Source organism: Talpa occidentalis, unplaced genomic scaffold (assembly GCF_014898055.3).
Source record: "Talpa occidentalis isolate TD23 unplaced genomic scaffold, MPIMG_talOcc4v2.1 talOcc4.14, whole genome shotgun sequence".
Classification (NCBI taxonomy): domain Eukaryota; kingdom Metazoa; phylum Chordata; class Mammalia; order Eulipotyphla; family Talpidae; genus Talpa; species Talpa occidentalis.
The window spans coordinates 64,916,357-64,936,943 of NW_023601433.1; the positions used below are offsets into that span (position 1 = coordinate 64,916,357).

Here is a 20,587-nt window from a genome sequence, read left to right on the forward strand (position 1 = left end):
TGTTTTAAAAACAACATATTTTCAAATGTTGTCATTTTCAGAATTCTCTTACATTTTGAGTAGGGACACAGGAACTGGTGAGGAGTAGAGTGAAGTGGTTTGAATCTATTTAGTTGAGTGATTTTATTTAGTCAGTTGTGAGTTATGGTGCTCCTCCTTCATACCCTCACATTTCCTCAGTGAAAGTTTGCATAGTTTAAATGACATCTTAGTAGATGTAATGTGTTTGAATTACCAACTGACTTGTAGCTTATAGGATTGAGCTACTTTTTATGTTAATAGAAAAATTCACATAAATGTTTCTAAAATTTATCTTAGTTCATTATTTTTTTCTTTTAAAGATATGAACAAGCCTTTCTTACTAGTTGGGTTGGATTGAGGCCTGAAAGATATTTTTGGACAGGACTTTCAGATGTGCGAAACAAAGGTACCTTTCAGTGGACTATTGAGGAAGAGGTTCACTTCACTCACTGGAATTCAGAAATGCCAGGTATGTGCACGTGCAGCTGTCAGAGACCTCTGTTCATGGACAAGTCCATCGGGCAGAGCCTGTTCTTTCATCGTCTATCTTTCCAAACACCTTGTCAATCAGTTGTGATATGGATATAATTCTCTATTTCATTCTCTATTTATTTTAAAAATGTTCCAAGGAAAATTTGCAAAAATCTTTATTTGCAGTGATCCAAGGAAAAAAGGGAGAGAAAACAGCTAGTCATCCGACCCTGCCCTGTTTGAAAAATATTTATGAAATTCTATATGGTCACAAATTTTCTAAATGGTTAACTTATTTCTGAAGACATAACATCAAAAGATTATAAAACTTTTCAGGACATCTGTGAATGTAAGGCTGTCTGACTTTTGCAGATATTTAAATACCTGGGATATGCCACCCTGTTTAGTTCTTTTTGTGCCTTGGATTTTGTTATCCTTATAAGAAACCGCCAAAGTAAGTTAAAGGATCTAGAAAATTTGGTCTACTCTTATAAATTAGAAAATTTTGCTTGCAAAATTAGCTTGCAAGCATGGATTTAGGTGAATCTGCATAATCCCCAAATTTGTGTTCTTTGCGCTAACACCATGCTGCCTCCTCATAGATTTTGAGTTGCCTTCCTTAGTAAGTAGTGTCTAAAACAGAATCTTGAAAGTCTTTTCCTTGTTTTATACTGATATCATAGAATATGCCATTATTTATTTAGTATGACAGCATCTTTTCTAGCAGTTTTCATTCTGTCTGGGTAAAAAGTTCAAGAAGGAATAATAGCTTGTTATGAATTTACTATTTGACCTAATAATAAATCCTAATCTTTGAGAATTTAAATTTTGTATTCACCCCTGTCAATAAGGAAAGCAGATTATTAATTTGAATCCTGTGATTCTTGTTTAATTATTTTGAAAAATTATCAAGTTTCAGTTTATTCTTAAATAACGTGGTATATTAAGAATTATACCCACACATGAAAATATTGCTAGGTTCACACTTTTGGCTTAACTCTAACTTTGTTGGTGTTGCTCACTCAGCCATAGGATTCTGAGAGGTTAATCCTGGAATGTTCTTAGACAATGAATCAAATTGGAGCCATAGGGAATTGGGGAGCTTAGACAAAATATTTTAAAAAGATATACCTCCCCAGTAACTTTGAGAATTACTTCTAAATGCTCAGTGTCTTTAAAAAAAAATCACCCCATCTTAGCAGCAAGGAAGCTTCACATTTTCAAAGCTTTGACTCAGTTACAATTTGAAAATAACCATAGCTGTAAAACAGTTTTAAAAACTATTTAAAAACTATTAGGCTTAGTATATTTCTCGTTCTATTTCATGTCCTTTTTTATACACTAATACTGGCATTCATCAGAATTCTGATGGAATGACATTTGGATTTTAAGATGAAAAAACAAGTTCAGAGTAGTTCAGTAACTTAGCAAAAAATCTGCTTGATTATGCTTCATTTTGACGTTTGTTCACAGAGTGTCCTGAGAGAAGTACGTGGGTGTTGTGGGGGAAATGAACTTCCAAGTATCTTTATTATTTAAATTTTTTAAAATCATTTTTTTAAAAAGATTTATTTATTTATACAAGCGCTGGTGTATAGGCCTGAGGTGTGGGAGGGTGAGAGGATTCACCAGAGACAGAGCAGGGAGCACAACAGGCAGAAGGACCTAAGTACACTGCTGAGGGGAGCAGCGGGCGCGGCAGGAGAGGTCTGCCTCACCATGTGGGTTTCTCCCTGGCGGGCCGGGAATCAAACTGGTGCTGCAGAGGCTGCAGACAGCTTCACAGTGCTGTGTTCAACCCGCTGCGCCACCAGGAAGGCTCTAAAATATTTTTTATTGAGTTAATGGGCCTCACCATTCTTGTGTTTTAGAGGTACCATACCACATCCACCACCAAAGCACCCATAATTCCCTGCCATAGTCTACTTTCTCCCAACTTTGTTCTCCCTTCCTCCTCTGGTTGCTCCATTCTCTAGTGAGCTTTTAAGGGTTAAGTTTTTAGTTTATCTTTGTCTGACTGTTTTGTTTCTCTATCTACCACATTTGAGTGACACCATCTTGTCTTTGTCTTTCTCCTTCTGACTTATTTTGCTTAGCATAATTCATGTTGCCACAATGGCAATAGTTTATCTTTTTTCATAGCTGAGTAGTATTCCTGTGTGTGTGTGTGTGTGTGTGTGTGTGTGTGTGTATTTTTAACATCTGGATACACACACATACCACATCTTCTTGATCTGTTCATCTATTTTGGGGAATTTAGGGTGTTTCCCTATCTTGGCTATTGTAAATTGTGCTGGAAACATGGAATTGCAATTTCCTGTTTGAATAAGTGTTTTTTATTCTTCAGGTAGGTACCAAGGTATGAAATTGCTAAGTCATATTACAGATTTATTTATAATCACTTGAGAAGCCTTCATATTGTTTTCCTTGGGGCTGCACCAGTCTATATTCCCACCAATAGTGTAAAGGGGTGCATTTTTCTCCACAACCTTGCCAACACTTGTATCTGTTCTTTTTGGTATGGGCCATTTTTACAGGCATGAGGTGATATGTCATGGTTTTTATTTGCTTTTCCCTGATGATAGGTGATGATGGACATTTTTTCTTGTGCCTGTTGATCACCTGTATGTCTTCTTTGGAAAAGAGTATTTAGCTCTTCTGTCCATTTTTTGATTGGGTTCCTTGTTTTCTCTTTGTTGAGTTGCATGGGTCCTTTGTAGTTCTTTGATATCAGTATCTTGTTAGATGTAAGGAGTACAAACATTTCCTCCCATTTAGTACAGTATCTTTTTGTTACAGGTTTTTTTTTTTTTTTTTTTTTTTTTTTTTGCTGTGCAGAAATAAGTGTGGTGTGGTCCCAACTGTTTATATTCACTTTTGTTTTCCTTGCTGGTGGAGACAAATAACAAAATTTTAAAGAAACATGAAACCACTGCTTTTGCCATTATGGTAAATTTCATCATACTAAATGTATTGTATTATTAAGTGTCTATGTCTGGCACACATTTTCCAGGTGTTAAAAATACAAAACATTATCTAAACCCTGACACTTGAAATCATAATTCAGTTGAGGATATATGCCACATAAATAAAATATAAATATGATTCAAGGTAGCACAATTCAATTGGTAAATGCTACAGACCTCTACTTGATATTTTCTCATCCAATGTAGTTTTTAACCGCACAACTTGAAATACCTTTGACTGTCTACTTTATGTATTGTTGCAGGACGAAAAGCAGGGTGTGTTGCCATGAGAACTGGCACTGCAGGAGGTCTGTGGGATGTTTTGAAATGTGAGGAAAAGGCAAAATTTGTGTGCAAACAGTGGGCAGAAGGAGCAACTCGCCCTCCAGTGCCCACAACAACTCCAGAACCCAAATGTCCAGAGGAATGGGGCAGCAGCAGTAAAACAAGTTTGTGTTTCAAGGTTAGTATCAATTGCTGAGCTAATAAAGATTTTTTGATTATGCTTCAGCCTGAGGAGTCACCCAAGCAATTAAAATCAAATGAAACAAAACCAAACTAAAATCCACGTATAGAAAATTCTGATACAATTTATTTTGTAGGGTACTTGTGCATTAGTCTTTTTAAATCAGTTTTCCTTGAGTGGATCCTAATGACGTTGGCATATAGACCTATGGACTTAGCCAGTTTTGCAAATGCAAGTCCCAGAAGCCTTCCTTACCTACTTGCTTCTTCTCTCTCCCAGTCTTTTCTGCCCTAGTTTGAGCTTGTACTTTTTTTCATCTTAATGAAAATTTCTGTTTCCCCTTAGTCTATCCTACTGCATCTCACTTTTGCCCTGTTCTTACTTAGAGTCCAAGTTTTTGGCTAACTGAATTGATATCTATAATAAAGCACATAGATAGATATCTTAGAGATATTGATCCATTTTTTCTTAGTTCCTGATTGTTATGCTTGATGAGAGATACAGGCATCTCTAGGTAGAGGCTCATTTAGTTCCCTTTATATAATCATTTGATATTCTGCTATATTTGATACATTCCTAGGTTGCACCATCCATTTTCTTTTTATGCAGTCAAGTTCATAAAACAAACACCCCAGTAAATTAAGCATGTGGGTTATTTTTCTCTCTCTTGTCAATCATTGTCTTTCTAGAGAAAGGTAGATTTAGCCAAATACAGAAACGTACTTATCTACTGCTTAATGATATCATTCTCTTTTCTGCTCTTAAAATCCCTTAAATTCAATCCTTTGAATGACATGGTCATGGCATGCTTGTAAGACAGGCAAGGCTCATGAAGAACTTGAATAAATATGTGTTGCAATGAGATGGGTTTAGTCTTTTTAACTCAAGAAAGGTTGGGTTGGCAACTACTAGTAGTAGCAGTAGCCACTGATGATAAACTGGTTATACTGACTAGTCAGGGCCAAAAGTTACATAGAAGGGAATGTGTTAGGCCAATACAGGAAAGGATTTTGTATGTGGTTCAGTTGAGGAAGTTTGACAAGTATTTTATTGTTCCCGATGGAAACTCGAGTTACTAAGCAAAGGCCAGTTTCATCCTATGTATGGCCATTCACCTGAAGGTGGTAGGTAATAAAGATTTGTCACAGGATTTTGAGAGAAGCAGCAAAATTCTCTAAAACTGGAAAGCAAACCTAGAGTTCCAGGAGACATAATCCACGTGGATATTCAATAAATCAAAATATGTGCTTCAGAAGAAATTGTGAGGTTTTAGAGGTGCTTGAGGTAGAGTTAGGATGGAAACATATAGGTCATCTTTGTATATATTAACATATGGGGATTATTAATAAATTCAGCTAATAGTAAGTTGTTTTAAGAAAAAAAACTTACATAACAATCTAGCAAGCTGAGGTGCTCCCAGGAGTCTTGGGAGTTACTGAAGTAGAAAGTTGGTCAAGATATCTTTGTCCAGATAGTTCAAGTTAAGGGCAAGGTGAAAGTTTCCTTGGGTTGCTTGATGACAACTGGGGAGACATAGTACATTGGAAACAAATCCATTTTCCCAAGGCTTATATTAACTAGTGCCAGGGCTTACTGAGAATGTATAAAAATTACAAAAGTTGGTGGAAACAATGAACTCCTATATTGTTTCCTAGATTCACTGTATATCCCATGTCCTTGCAGTCCTCTTGTTAGTATGACAGTCTCTAAATTACATACTTTATCCAATTTAGTTAGCTTATAATGCATCTTTTTAAATATCCTGTCATAAATGTGTTTTGGCATGTACTCTACTTGTTGTTAAAATATGCCAACATAAGGTGAAAAGACGTGGCAGCTTTGAAGAATATTACCTGGTTACTCATTGTGGACCCTAAACAAGATAACAGAGCGGTACAATTTTAGAGAGGTTATTTTCCTTAAAAATTTCCTTTGGGCCTCCCTGGTGGTGTAGGCGGTTGAGCACCGCACTGTGAAGCTGTCTGCAGCCTCTGCAGCGCGGGTTCCATCCTGGCCGGCCAGCAAGAATCCCACATGGCGCAGTACACCTCTCCTGTCTCGTCTGCTGCTCCCCTCAGCAGTGTATTTCGTCAGTCTGCCTGTTCTGTTCCCTGTTCTGTCTCCAGTGAATCCTCTCACCCTCCTGCGCATCTGGCCAGTACCCTGGTTCTTGTATAAAAATAAATAAATCTTTAAAAGAAAAAAAATTTCCTTTTTCATGTATACCTTCACTGTATCAAAGTTTATTTTTTTCCCATTTGAATGTCACTTTATACATTGAACTGAACCAGTCCTTTTACAATGAACTGTATGTATAACTCATATGACTAAAGCTTTTTATATTTTATTTCATCTCCTATGCAATAAAGTAATTTTATTTTCTAAATAATTAAAATTACTATAAAGTAATTTTTTTCTCAAATGATCCTCAAATTTTGTTACCAAAATATTCCATCAATCAAGAGAATGATGATATTTGGGGGCCATTGTTATGGCCTGCTATTCTATAAATAAAGTCTCATCAAAAGTAAACAGTTGTTAATCTTAAACTTGATACGCTGTGAAGTGTAAAATGTCTTCTGAAATTGTATCATCTTTAGGTGTATGGAAAAGGAAAACAGAAGAAAACGTGGTTTGAATCTCGTGATTTCTGTAGAGCTCTGGGTGGTGATCTTGCTAGTATCAATAATAAAGAGGAACAGCAAGCAATATGGCGGCTAATAACGTAAGTATTTTTTCTATGTAATGTTCTTGTCCTTTGCCTTTTGGATGTTAATGATGAGAAAATTCTTATATTTCTGAAATTGCTGGTTCATGATGCTACTGATGATAGATATGCTGTACGTACATCTATCATATCTCATATTCATGAGTCCTTTCTTTAGTTTTATTTTAAAATGTGTTAGTTTTATAGGTATAAATCATACAGCAAATTACTCTAAAAGTGTAAGACAATCAGTATACATTGTTAAATGAATCAATGACTGACTATCACTCAAAGCTTTACAATTATTTACTCTTAAACAGTGACTCAATTTTAGGATATTGATGGGTTGTACCAAAATATACTTTTACTGTATAATGTTGATATTTAGTCATTAAACTTCTGGGGCCTCCCTGGTGGCACAGCGGGTTGAGCACAGCACTGTGAAGCTGTCCGCAGCCTCTGCAGCACAGGTTCGATTCCGTGCCAGCCAGGGAGCTACCCACGAGGAATGGCAGACATCTCCTGTCTCACCCGCTGCTCCCCTCAGCAGTGTCTTCTGTGTGTCTGCCTGTTCTGCTCCCTGCTCTGTCTCTGGTGAATCCTGTTACCCTCCCTCACCTCTGGTCTGTACCCCAGTTCTTGTATAAATAAATAAATCTTAAAAAAAAAAAGAGGGCCTCCCCTGGTGGCACAGCGGTTGAGCGCTGGGCTGCAAAGCTGCACGCAGCCTCTGCAGTTCTGGTCAATCCCTGGCCACTGGTGAGGGTCCCACATGGCGTGATAGATCTCTCCTGCTTTGCCCGCTGCTCCCCTCAGCAGTGTATTTCATCAGTCTGCCTGTTCTGTTCCCTGCTCTGGCTCTTGTGAATTCTCTCACCCTCCCATGCTTCTGACTGTACCCAGTGCTTGTATAAATAAATAAATATATCTTAAAAAATAAATAAATAAAGACATCACAATTTAACAAAATAAAAAACTTCTATACTTTGTACTTACAAGTTGTGGAGATAACTTTCAGATTTGTATATGTGCTGCCGAAGTGAGCACAACTTTCAGATTTGATTAGTCCTTGTAAGTAACCAAACTTACTGCATACAGTAGCAGAAACTTTCTTTATATCTTGTATGTCACAGGGCTAGTGCAAATTACCATGAAGTGTTTTGGCTGGGGCTGACATATGGGAATCCTTCAGAAGGCTTTACATGGAGTGATGGTTCTCCTGTGAGTAATTTGATTCCAAATGTCATTGTCTTATTTCATCATGTTTTATGTTGATATCATCATGGGGCTTAATCCAAAATTTAATAATCAGGTTATTATAGCTAAACATATTTTCCCATGTAAAATCAATTCTATTCTGCTTCTGCTCAATTTTCCCATTCACCAAAGGCATAGCCACAGTTAACTGTTGATGTGTATTCCACTAGTTTATGTAAAGTAATATCTTTATTCTATCATGAAAAATAGGTGTGAAATGAGGTAAACTTAAGAAATGAGTGTTTTATAGGTTCATAGATATCAGGAGATTTGGAAGAAACTTGATACTCCATTAAAAACTGTTAGACTGGAGCCTCCCCGGTGGCGCAGCAGTTGAGCGCTGGGTTGCGAAGCTGCCAGCAGCTTCTGCAGCACCGGTTCAATCCCCGGCTGCTCCCCGGCCACCCCACTGGAGGAGGGTCCCACATGGTGCGCAGACCTCTCCTGCCGCCCGCTGCTCCCCTCAGCAGTGTACTTCGGTCCTTCTGCCTGCTCTGCTCCCCGCTCTGGCTCTGGTAAATTCTCTCATCCTCCCGCGCTTCTGACTGTACGAGTGCTTGTATAAATAAATAAATAAATAAATAAATAAATCTTTAAAAAAAAAAAACAAAAAACCTGTTAGACTTTGTCAGACTTTTCCATTCTCAGATGGAAAAGGAAGTGTCTTTGGCACATGCTGGGCGTGTTTCGTAGCTATAGTCATTGCAGGTAGTGATTTTGTACGTCAGTTCTACTTTCTTTTAAAATCCACCAGACTTTTCAAAGCTATTTGATAGCTCTGCTGACATTTATATTCTACATTTATATCTCTAGAAAATAGATCATACTGCCTAGTCTAAAACCTGTGGGCTCCATAGAGGACCTAAACCCAGCACTCCATTTGTTTCCACTGTAAATTTTGGTAAACTTTAATAACTTTGCTAGTTACATTTTCTCATTTTTTATTTTGTAAGGAGAATTGCATTCTAAAAATCTATCCATCTAATAAAGCTAAATTTTTAAATATCACACTGTAGTATTATCCTTTCAGGATTTTGTAAGAGATTGGACTGCCCCGGTGGCGCAGGAGGTTGAGCGCAGTGCTGTGAAGCTGTTCACAGCCTCTGCAGCACGGGTTTGATCCCTGGCCAGGGAGATACCCACGTGGTGTGGTAGACCTCTCCTGTCTCACTCGTTGCACCCCTCAGCAGTGTATTTCAGTCCTTCTCCTGTTCTGCTCTCAATCTGTCTCTGGTGAATCCTCTCACCCTCCTGTGCCTCTGGCCTATACCTGTATAATATAAATTTTTATATTAATCCATAGTATTTCATCAAAATTTGCCATGTAGGCAAAGATATTTCTTTCCCACCCATATTCATAAACCTTGCTTTTGAAGAAAATTTATGAAAAAAAAAATGGGTTAAAAAATGGAACTCTATCTTTGCTTTCCTGGTTGGATAGATGATTGGCATTGACCTGATACAGATGGTTAATGGTTTCAATTCAATGTGTCTGACATAGGTTTCATATGAAAAATGGTCTTATGGAGAACCTAATAATCATGAAAATATTGAATTCTGTGGCGAATTGAAAGGTGACCCTGGTATGTTCTGGAATGATATTAACTGTGAACATCTTAACTACTGGATTTGCCAGATTCCAAAAGGTATGATAACTTGTCTGGCCTTTATCTCATATTGGAGAATTAAACTCCTGACATCCCAATATTTCCGCTTTATTAGCAGAAACAAACAAACAAAATAACAAAATAAGGGAACTGGCAGGGCCCATCATTTCACAGGATAAGAATTAAGTTGCTGAGCACAGACAAATGTTCCAAAGGAACAGAAGATCAAAAGGCCACCCAAGAATCCTGGACAAGAGTCACGTCCTCCAAAATAGTTCCCACAAGCTGTGATTCTGGCTCAGGTTCTAGTCTTAGGAGTGAATGGAAGTTCTACTCTGTGAGAAAAGTGAAGAAAATGTAATTTATTTTTTGGGCTTTTCGCCCATTTGATGTCCAATAGGTAAATGTTTCCCTAAGTCTGAATAGTCTAAATGTCAGTTAGGCTATTGATACAAGAAACAAGCGCCATTTTGAGGTTCCCAATGCTAGCTAGACTCACCATATCATTAGTCACAAAAACACATCAGTGCTTAGCACTGATTATCTATAACTCAGAGTTCCACATCTCCAAGTTAAGCATGAAGGTCAGGGTATCCAGGTTGTTAGGTTAAGATAAACAAATCCTCCCTTGAACCAAAATATACAACTTCCTCTTTTGTAAACAGATAAAGGGAACCATGTTGCAGTCTGTCATCCAGGAAGGAACTTTGGCAACTGTTCCAACTCAATTGCTAGAGACCCTGAGTGGCTCTCCTGCTGGCTGGCTGCTTATTTCCCTTACTTCTTCTGCTTAGATTAGTGTTTTCAAAACGAGGGAGTAAGTGGTGACCAGTTTTTTAGGTAACCAATGACTAATTTCTTTAAAGTATTATTAGTAGCTCAGCTCTTACAGATGTTAAATACATTAAGCCAAAGTCTCTCTGCCAGAGTCCAATAAAGTTCAGATATGCCATTAGCTACTTGGAAAGAAAAATATTTCATTTAGTTTTTAATAAAAACATTCAATAAAAATATGAGTTTAAAGAAAATATTTTACTAAACATTTTTCATATTTAATGGTTTCAAATAATGAAATGTTAAGTAATTTTACAGCTAATTATAAGATATCTGACATAAAAACTTGCATTTATAGAAGACTTTCTAACTACCAATAACACATATTTTACACTCTCTCTTTACACATATCATTAACTCCTTTTTGCAGTTGACAAAATCAAGAGTAGGCAGTTTAAATGCAGATTTGGGATTTGAAACTTAAACTCTCAGGTTCCACACCTCATATTTACTGTCCTTTATATGACACTACTAGTTGTGCCTGAAAACTTTTTCAATTTCTGGCAGCTATTATTGTACCTAATCTGTTTAACTCTTAGCTCCTAGTTCTGTTTTCTTTGATTTTCTGCCCCTCCATAGGAGAGTAGTTGGGAAGAAGGGAAAGAGAAAGAACAGTTAAACTCTTAACTATTTTGAGAAATGAAAATAGCGAAACTAGACAGATAATAGTTCAAGTGTGCTTTATATCTGATTTTCTTTTGTTTCACAGGACAAACACCAAAACCTGAGCCAACACCACCTCCTTTTGACAGTAAGTATTTCCTTACTTTCTTATCTCTGTAGTGAAAACCTTTTTCCCTCTTGCCTTTTTCAAAATACAAAAAATAAAACAAAGCAAAAATCATCTACCCTTAGAAGGTTGACAGCAGAGCTTCTCAATGTCTTTGTGAATCTCATGAAAGTTTGGGCCTTCTCCTTGAGGCACAAATAAAGGCCTGTCAATAGTTTCTTAAGAATCCATGAATCCAATGCTAGGGCTCAGCTTTCCTCTGTAGCACATTTATTAGTTTCCTATAATGCTATATTAAATTACCACACACTTGGGAGATAAAAACAACACATATTTATTACCTTAGAGTTCTAGACATCAGAAACCCAAAATTAGTTTTACTGGGCTGAAATCAAAGTATCTGCAAGATTGTGCTCCCTTCAGAGACTCTATTTCCTTGACTTTATGAGCATCAAGAGCTAATTCCTTACCTTTGTTGGTTTGTGGTCCCTTCTTCCATCTTCAAAACCAGCAGTGTAGTATTTTGATTCATTTTTTCACATTGCCTTTTTCTTCACAGTCAAATCTTCCTCTGCCTCCCTTTACAGGGATACCTGTGGTTGTATGTAGAATCCACCCAGCTACCCTAGGATAACCTTTGCCTCTCAAGATCTTTGACTTAATCACATCTAAAAAATCACCCTTTTTCATAAGGTAAAGAGAGGCACAGAGTCCAGAGATTAGAGCCTAGATATCTCTGGGGCTCTTACTCGGTCTACTACAGCATAGAATGATAGAATCCCAAGGTTTGGAAGAAGAATTAGGAGTCCTCTTGGTATGTGAATTCCTTGGCTCTCCAATTATACACTAAATTGTGCAAAACCATCTTGTAGAAGTTTTTTTTTATATTGAGATGAAAACTGTTTTTATATAGTTTGAAGCCCCTACACATAGACAATCATAAGTATGTGCAAGTAAATCCTTCCAGCCATGTTACCCTATTGATGAAAGTAACATCAGGAGTGCTTTTCCCAACAATGATATATGGAACTTGATTCAGAAAACAAAGTAGCTAGATTTTAGAGTTGGTGGAAAGTGAGTAGTCTGCTTTGGGAATTCAGTTTGTATGTGGCATGAACATTCTGCTTATTCTGGGCTTTCAGAGTTGCCTGTGATATACCTACTTTACCCTTTTACTTTTCTATACATGTATATCAGATTCTTGTATTCAGCTATGTAAAATGTATCACCTTTTTCCATTAAATTTTCAGATCCATCAGTCACTGAAGATGGCTGGGTTATTTACAAAGACTACCAATATTATTTTAGCAAAGAGAGGAAAGCCATGGAAGATGCACGAGCATTTTGCAAGAAGAATTTTGGTGACCTTGTTTCTATTCAAAGTGAAAGTGAAAGGAAGTTTCTATGGAAATATGTAAGAATGTGATAATGCAACTGTGTCATGTGATAAAGATAATGTCTATGACTGGTATCACTTGGTACAACTTCAAATTATGTGCTGAATTTGAACCTTCTAAGGTCAGGGGTAAAGATGTGAATGCCAAAGTGCTGGCCATAGACATGAATGATCTGATTGCTTGAATATTCAGCATAAAATCACAGAACCCACCAACAATATTCAGACTGGGATTAGTGAGTGTCAATACTTGATGGTTTCGAGTACACTCATTTTCAAAGATTATAATTCTTAACTAGTTGTTATACATCAATCCTGGAATCCTGGTGTTATAATGCAGGTTGATTATTAATATAAATTAATATAATTATTGGTTAATTAGATAGGACAGCTTGTTTATTCATGTAAAAATCTCTCTTGATTTTACCAAAATTGTTGGGCAACAGTGTAAGTATAATTATGTTTTTCCAAACATACTTTGATTCAGTAACTTTCTCTTTAAACATCCTCATAGCATTCTCATTGTTTGTCAGAAAGGAGATAAGAACAGAAAATAAAAAAGTTAAATGGTAATAAAAGAACAAAAATTCATTTGATTTATAAAGATTTATCTTCATCATAGTGATTATACCTTGGTTTGAAATTCTTAGGATATTTCCTAATATTACACAAATATATATATATATTTATATGAAATCTTTCCTTAGACACATAATGCCAACTGACTACTTTGTTTTAAAAATGTCTACAACAACCTAATTATTGTAGGCATTTGACATGTTACAGAATAATTTAAACTATTTGCCATATAAATTCAGGTTGTTTTATAATGTACATTTTTTTCCCTATGAGAAACATAACTTGGAATATATAGCAACATTTCTAAACTACTCTCTCCTTAGAGAAAGTTCCTAATAGACTGCCTCCTTACTATTTTTTTCCAGTTTTATTGAGAAATAATTGACATGCAGCTCTGCATAGGTTTTAAGGTGTTCAACATAATGCTTTGCCTTACAATATATAGAGTTTAAGAACTACTTTGTTACATCAGTGTACATTGAATATATGTAAACTCCCATGTTCTAGGGAAACAGGAATGGTGGACAGCCGGCATATTTTATTGGTTTATTGATCAGCTTGGATAAAAAGTTTATGTAAGTAAATCAAAAGAAAAACTTTCCTTAGGCTTGATCTGACACACACCTAAGAGTTATTTTGAAACTTTGTTTTGCTTATTGTAAAACAAAAAACCCCACAGGGCTCTCATTCTAAAATGCTTCAAAAAAGAAAATACCCAAGAATTTAAAGTAATCCTCATAAATAAGTTCAGTCCTACAATTCTCAAATGGCTCAAAATCTAATTTAATCTCACAAAACAACTGTCTTTACTATCAGATATCATTACCTGCTAATAAATCATCTAAGAAAATATGTTACAGAGATATGAATACGGGATTTCTTTAAAAAATTATGATTCCCGTTTGGACTGTCCTTGGTGCACAGAGCCAAAAGGACATTTTATGTCACCGCCCCCCATTGGCTTTGACAGTGCTGCTTTGAAGTATTCCTTCAGCTGCTTAAAATGCTTTCCCTTCGAAGCAATAGCTGCACTGTTTTCTATTAGATACAGGGGCCAGGGAGCATTGCGGAAGGGAGGAGATTATAACAGATTGGGAGCTTCTTCCTTCTTCATTAATACACATGTTCTCCTAAGTTTGAACAGATATGTCCTGACTCACACACAGCTTATATAGCTACATATGTTCCAAGTGATTTTTTTGGGTCATTTTTAAGCAATTTAGAACCAAACTCATATTCATTGTTTCTAAAGGTCAGGGATGTTTGATGCTCTGTGACTAAGCACTCGCTTGCTCATCGCTAAAATGTGAAGGTCCATCACCAGTGCACCCGTGCATCATCACCGCAATCCCCCATGCTCCTCTCTCCCTCCCTCCCTCCCTCCCATTCCTCACTACATCTGAGGGTTAGGGGGAAGCAAACATTGTTTAAGAATGAACAATGATATGAAATATATATAAGTAAAAATAAATAAAATATGACAGTCCCATCTGATGATCTCTTGGTCATTTTGTAGCCATCACTCTGAATTTTTATGATTTATGAAAATAAGTGTTACCCACATCCTTAGAAGAAATGAGTAAACTTGAAAATCAAATAAAGGGACTAATGAGAAACAATATTCTCACCCTCTCTGGGTGGTTTTGTTTTGTAAGAACCATGCCTAAAAAATACCAAAGGGAGAGGACATTTGCTTCTGGCCCATGTCCAGATGAAATGGAGTCTGTTTTTTTTCCCATGGAGGGAGAAAAAGAGAGAATAGTGAAGGTATTGGGTTACTTCAGGGGAGCCCATGCCATCAAAAACACCAACTGACCTTTGGGTTTTCCTGCTAGTGTTTCTAGAATCTCTTCTAGAACTTGCGTAGAATCCTGTGCTCCTTTCATGTTTCAGTCAACATCTTGCCTGGGCCAGTTATATGATGATTAAATTGTTGCTAAATCCCTGGGTTTTCTTTTCCAGGTGGATGGATGGAGACAAAGTGGATTATGTGTCATGGGCTCCAGGTGAACCCAATTTTGCAAACGATGATGAAAACTGTGTAACCATGTATTCACATTCAGGTAGACAATATAAAAATCTTCTTGCATTTACCTCGTAGTGTGATATGTCATTTATTACATCCTTAGGCAAGCTGTGCCTATCATCAGGCAAGAAAATTAGAAAAATAGAGGAACATTTTAATTTTAGCAGCATAACCATTCAATTTGTAGAGAGAATGGATATTTAACATTTACCATAAAAAATGACAGTCTTCTCACTTCTTATTTGATAAAAAAAACATTTTTTAATGTTCTGATTTGAAAAAATTATACAGAATGTTTGTATATCTCCTTTATCTCTCTCTCCAACTCTTTATCTGTAAATGGGAATAATGATTATAGAAACTATCTGTTGCTGAGAAGATTAAATAAAGTAATAAGAGCAAAAGGGTAGATTTTTTTTGAGTCTGTTGTATAAAATAAAGTTTGATTGTCATCAGCCATTTTTGAGAATGCTTACAAAATATTAATGCACTTTTAAAAATAGTGGTTTTTAAGCATAAATATTTAAGTCTAATTTAATTATTATGTTCTTTGCTAGGGTTTTGGAATGACATTAATTGTGGTTACCCTAATGCCTTCATTTGCCAGCGGCATAATAGCAGCATCAATGCCACGGTTATTCCTACAACCACTCCGAGCTCAGGAGGTTGTAAGGAAGGCTGGAGTCTTTTTAATAACAAGGTACTAAGAAAACTAACTGTAGTCTTTCCATTGATCAGTATAGAGAGTGACAATGCAAATCTTTCAGTGTAAAGTGAAATTCTATGTACCTCATAACTTTAGAAAATGTTTGGCAAGAATAGATGGAGATGCCTATCTCAAATTCAATGTGGTAACTAAGAGTATATGTGAAGATTTTATCCAAATAGTTGTACCCTTTGTCCCAAAGGAGGAAAAAACTTTGCAGAGAGTTTGTGGGTGAAAAACCTGACTTAATTTTTGATCTCTACTTGGTTGTATGAAAATTTATATTTAATTATGTGTAGTGATTTCTGTAGAGCAAACAACATTTCCTTTAGTTAATTCCCATATTTTTTTGAACATCCATCCTAGTGTTTCAAGATCTTTGGATTTGTAGAAGAAGAAAGAAATAATTGGCAAGAGGCACGAAAAGCTTGCATAGGATTTGGAGGAAATCTGGCATCCATACTCAATAAAAAAGAGCAAGGTATGCAGCCATTTATGATCAGTGGTGCATTGAAATATGTATTCTTCCCATTAAATGATATGAAGGGGAAAATTAAGTACATATTATGAACAATTTTATTCAGTTATGGGCACCATACTAGGAACTTGACATATAAAGTCCCTTTCCATTGTCATAACAACTCCAAGAGGCAGGTGTCATTACCCCCCTGTGAATGAGGAAAGGGTGTTCAGGGAACCTGGAGTTGGAGTTTGCTAAGTAAACTGTAGGGTTGGGAACCTAACTGGGTCTTCCAGTTTATATTCCATTTTGTTTCTATCAATCCAGTTTGACCCCCGTCCCCTCCAACCCCCAGTTAACGATAGATAATAGTTTTAGGAATACAATGAAAACTGATTTGCTACTTACTGCTCTTCTAGTTATGTGATCACAAACTTATAATGCACTAACACTAGCTTTTAAATATATGCTTTGAACGAATTGAGAAAAAATAATTGATAAATAATAAGAATAAGCCAGCACTTTGAAGAGCATGTGAGGAGGAAACGTAAGATTGTAAAATTCATTATGTTGTCAAAAGAAGATACTTGACCATATCTGCATGGTCTTTTCAGGACCACTTTACCTGAAATAGATATTAGGTTAACTGAATGATGTGTCTTCAAGGACAATGTTGACCAATTGCTGGTCATTCAGATAAAAACGACTAAACTAACGAAGAGCTTGGAAACCATAACAAGTGAGGAGTGTTTGAAAGGTCGCAGGTTTCACACCTGGGACCGAGGGTATGGTCTTTGAAGGATTATCCTATGTGACTCCTAAAGGAAGACTTAGAATCAGTAAGTAGCAATTATAGAGAAATCGATTTCATTTCACAATTGGGAGGTCATTATAGCAATTAAACTGATCGGATGGGCTGCTTCCAGAGTTTTGTAAAAGGCTGTGAAAATGCTTAATCTGGAAAGAATTTGGATGGATGCTGTAGAATCATAAATGTTGACTGGCATTTGGTATGGAAGATGCTCAGGAATGTTTGTTGTACATATGAATGAATTTATGCAGATATTGTTAGGGCAACATATAGTCTGGATAATTTCTAAGTTTCTTTTTGGTTCCGAGATTCTTTGACTTCTAAAATCATTTACTGGAGAAAATGCATGTCTCAAAGATACATAATAAAGAAGAGAGACTCTAGGATACTGTATGCTATTCCTCTAAGTGTTTCTTTGACTCCAAAAATGCTATCACGTGCTCTCTGGGAGACATTGTGCAATAAGTCAACCAAACTTTTCAGTGAGAACCTTTGACAAGTTCAGCGACTTGCCAGACACTGACAGGAAAGGATCAAACCATAGCACAATAATAAAAAAAATTAAGAATATAATATTCACATTTCTCTAACTGGGCTACCACATTTTGGGCTGAGCTACCCAGCAGAGAAACACAATCATTGATTTCCTCTCTTAACCACAGAGTGCTGATTCCTGGCATAACAGAATTAGAACCTGGGTAATAGAGATGTGCAGAAGGAAACAATTTTCAGATAAAATAACATTATTCCTGGCAAAACAGGCACACGTTGTTGAATTCTTCTTGTGGTTGTTGGCAGAAAAAAATGTTAGTGCTGAAATATTGGCTGGTAGAGCTTTTCCACATTTCATTTCAAATTGGGGATAGGGTAAAATTTATTATCTTATTTAGGGAATAAAATAAAATGAAAATAAATACCTACCCATGGTCTTCTCTCTTTGAAAAATACAGGAATAAAAAAAAAATTACCTTTGTTAACTGAGAAGTAAGCAAATATCTGAGTAGGAAGCTTGCTGTGACTACTACTCTGCAGAAGAGCAAGCATGTAGCCATGGTTTAAATGTGTAATTGCGGGGCCTCCCTGGTGGCAGAAGGGGTTAAGCACAGCACTATGAAGCTATCTGCAGCTATGAAGCATGAATTCGATCCCAGGCCAGGGAGGTGACCCACATGGCACAGCAGACTTCTCCTGTCTCTCCTGCCGCTCCCCTCAGCAGACTTCTGAGTATTTCAGAAGATCTGCCTGTTCTGTTCCCTACTCTGTCTCTGGTGAATCCTCTCACCCCTCTGCACCTCTGGCCGGTACCCCAGTTCTTGTATGCATAAATAAATAAATCTTTTTTTTTAAATGTGTAATTGCTCATGAATAAGCAGGTAATTGTATCTCTGTGGCTTCTCTCTATTTTATTTTATTTTCTATTAATAACTCTAAGTGCCTTGTCATTGGTTTTCTGTTTACATCCAGAAGTAGCATTTAGGCATAAGTCTTTGGAGATGGCTATTTTATAGAGCAGGTGCTCATCTACCTTGGCACCCATGTTCCTGGCAGGTGTTGTGCTGGCTGCAGAAGGAAGCTGACGTGGGAAGCTTGGGAATAAGCTAAAGGAAAGGAGTGGTACATTTTATAGCTTCTGGATATTTGTTGCCATCTTCTCTGCCACACAACTGACAAGGGACAAGAGGCCATATTTGTCTATATTCTCTGAATTTCTCTAGATCTCCCCTTTCCATGATGTGAACCTTAGCCTCAGGATACCCCCTGGGTCCAAACACACTCTGGACAGCTGCTGACCCCCTAGGAGTTCACCGCCTTGAAGGAGTCCCCATTGGGTAGCTCTTTCAATTAGGTAATTCAAAGTATTGATAATTGAATAGCTGAATGCGTCTTGTTTTGACAAATAGTCTTGTTTTCATAACTCTTCTGGACTAAGAGCTCTCTCCCCAAACATATTTCACCCACCCCCTCTGCAGTTATTATCAGATTATGTGATTTATAAAATCAGGACACCTACCAACCCATTGATAACTGTGCATGAATTAGAAAAGTGCACATCTTCCCACAGTGCCAGGGTAGTTGTGACCCAGATTGGGTACACAAATGGAGAGTGAGGCAGGAGGTGGGCATCAGCAACCTTTGACCTCCTTGATCCAGTGCCCTGGTGCCTTTGGGCAGGGCACTATTGTACAGATATCTACAGTGACTGAGTAAAACCTAGCCTTTTATTGTGAGAAACATTTGACAATCCAAAGGTCAAAGTTAAAGTAATAACATGGCTAACATGTTTGTATTCAGGGAAGTGCTTTTAAATAATAAGAAAGACCTTAAACTGATAGGATATTTGAAAGTGAATATACTTTGAATGTCTGTCATATTTTGAGTGTTTCCTCCCAAAGTTTAAAATTATCTTGTGAAACTTTCTTTCAGCATTTCTCACCTATCACATGAAGGGCTCTACTTTTAACGTCTGGAACGGACTGAATGATGTCAATTCCGAGCGCACGTTCTTGTGGACAGATGGGCGAGGAGTTAGCTACACCAACTGGGCAAATGGGTTCCCAGCTGGAAGGAGGAGCAGTCTTTCTTATGAAGAGGTAAATATCACTTTTAGTCGCCTCTCCATATGATACCAGTATGCTTAAAATCATCATGTTAGTAGTTACTCGTCTGTGAAAAATCTACCTTGATCTGGTTTATCTTAGAGATTTTTACAGTTTCAGGCTGAGCCAGGCTGGAGAAAAGAGGCAAAAATTCAGCAAAGTGATCTTCAACTTAGGGTTGCAAATGAGGGGTAGGGAAAGTCAGTTCCAATCTGGGCCTATGGAGTAGTCAGGATGTGTCCTGCACCCAGAGTCACCAACTTTCTTTGCCTAAGCTGCTCCTGAGCTATTGAGGTTGTCATAGGATTTGGGGTTTGTCTGGAAGCTACTATTACTTCCACATATATCATCATTATAGCTAATATTCCAGAGTGCTTGTGATGTGGCAAGTACTATGCTAAAAGTTTTTATATATTAATCTAAAAGGCAGATGATTGCTTTTTTATTATGCTCTTTTTACTTATTCTTATATCATCAAACAGCCAATCAATGTTAAATACATTCTGAACATTGTGAAAAACATGAAGAAATGTAAGAATTTGTGCTTCTGTGAAAGAAGCTTCCACTTAACCTGAACTATTATATCAGAAAAAAAGAAATGGAACTAGGTAATGACAGGACCAGTTATAAAAGCACTGTAATGGTTAGGAGTTAAGAAACTTACTGTGGGAGCAGGTGATCTGATGAATTAACACTTACCTATGCAACCCTCCATTTGTGGAGGGAAGGGATATGAAAAAGAATCAGCAGTGGTTTGTTTTCTCAAGAGTCTTAAAACATAAAGATCAGGGAACTTGGCAAGAGGATGGAGAAAACCATGTTTATTGGACAAGGTGAGAAAGTGTTCCAGAAAATATATGCAAGGTGGGTTTGGGCAGAAGTAGAGTAGTGACTTTGGATGTAAAAGGAGTTTTGTACAGAAAAGAAGTAGGGGTAAGCGTGAAAGGTGGAAA

General features: G+C 37.0%; 1 protein-coding gene across 2 annotated transcripts in view; it reads left to right on the plus strand.

Moving 5' to 3' along the window:
• MRC1 (mannose receptor C-type 1) overlaps positions 1-20,587 on the plus strand; it is an 83,782-nt gene that overhangs the window by 46,149 nt on the left and 17,046 nt on the right. For both annotated transcript variants that reach the window (XM_037510680.2, XM_054695108.1), the window contains exons 12-23: positions 342-490; positions 3,722-3,921; positions 6,525-6,649; positions 7,765-7,852; positions 9,390-9,534; positions 11,039-11,080; positions 12,310-12,473; positions 13,542-13,609; positions 14,997-15,097; positions 15,618-15,760; positions 16,133-16,247; positions 19,462-19,628. In XM_037510680.2, the coding sequence (XP_037366577.1) occupies positions 342-490; positions 3,722-3,921; positions 6,525-6,649; positions 7,765-7,852; positions 9,390-9,534; positions 11,039-11,080; positions 12,310-12,473; positions 13,542-13,609; positions 14,997-15,097; positions 15,618-15,760; positions 16,133-16,247; positions 19,462-19,628 (1,507 nt within the window). The remainder of the gene's footprint in view (positions 1-341; positions 491-3,721; positions 3,922-6,524; positions 6,650-7,764; positions 7,853-9,389; positions 9,535-11,038; positions 11,081-12,309; positions 12,474-13,541; positions 13,610-14,996; positions 15,098-15,617; positions 15,761-16,132; positions 16,248-19,461; positions 19,629-20,587) is intronic.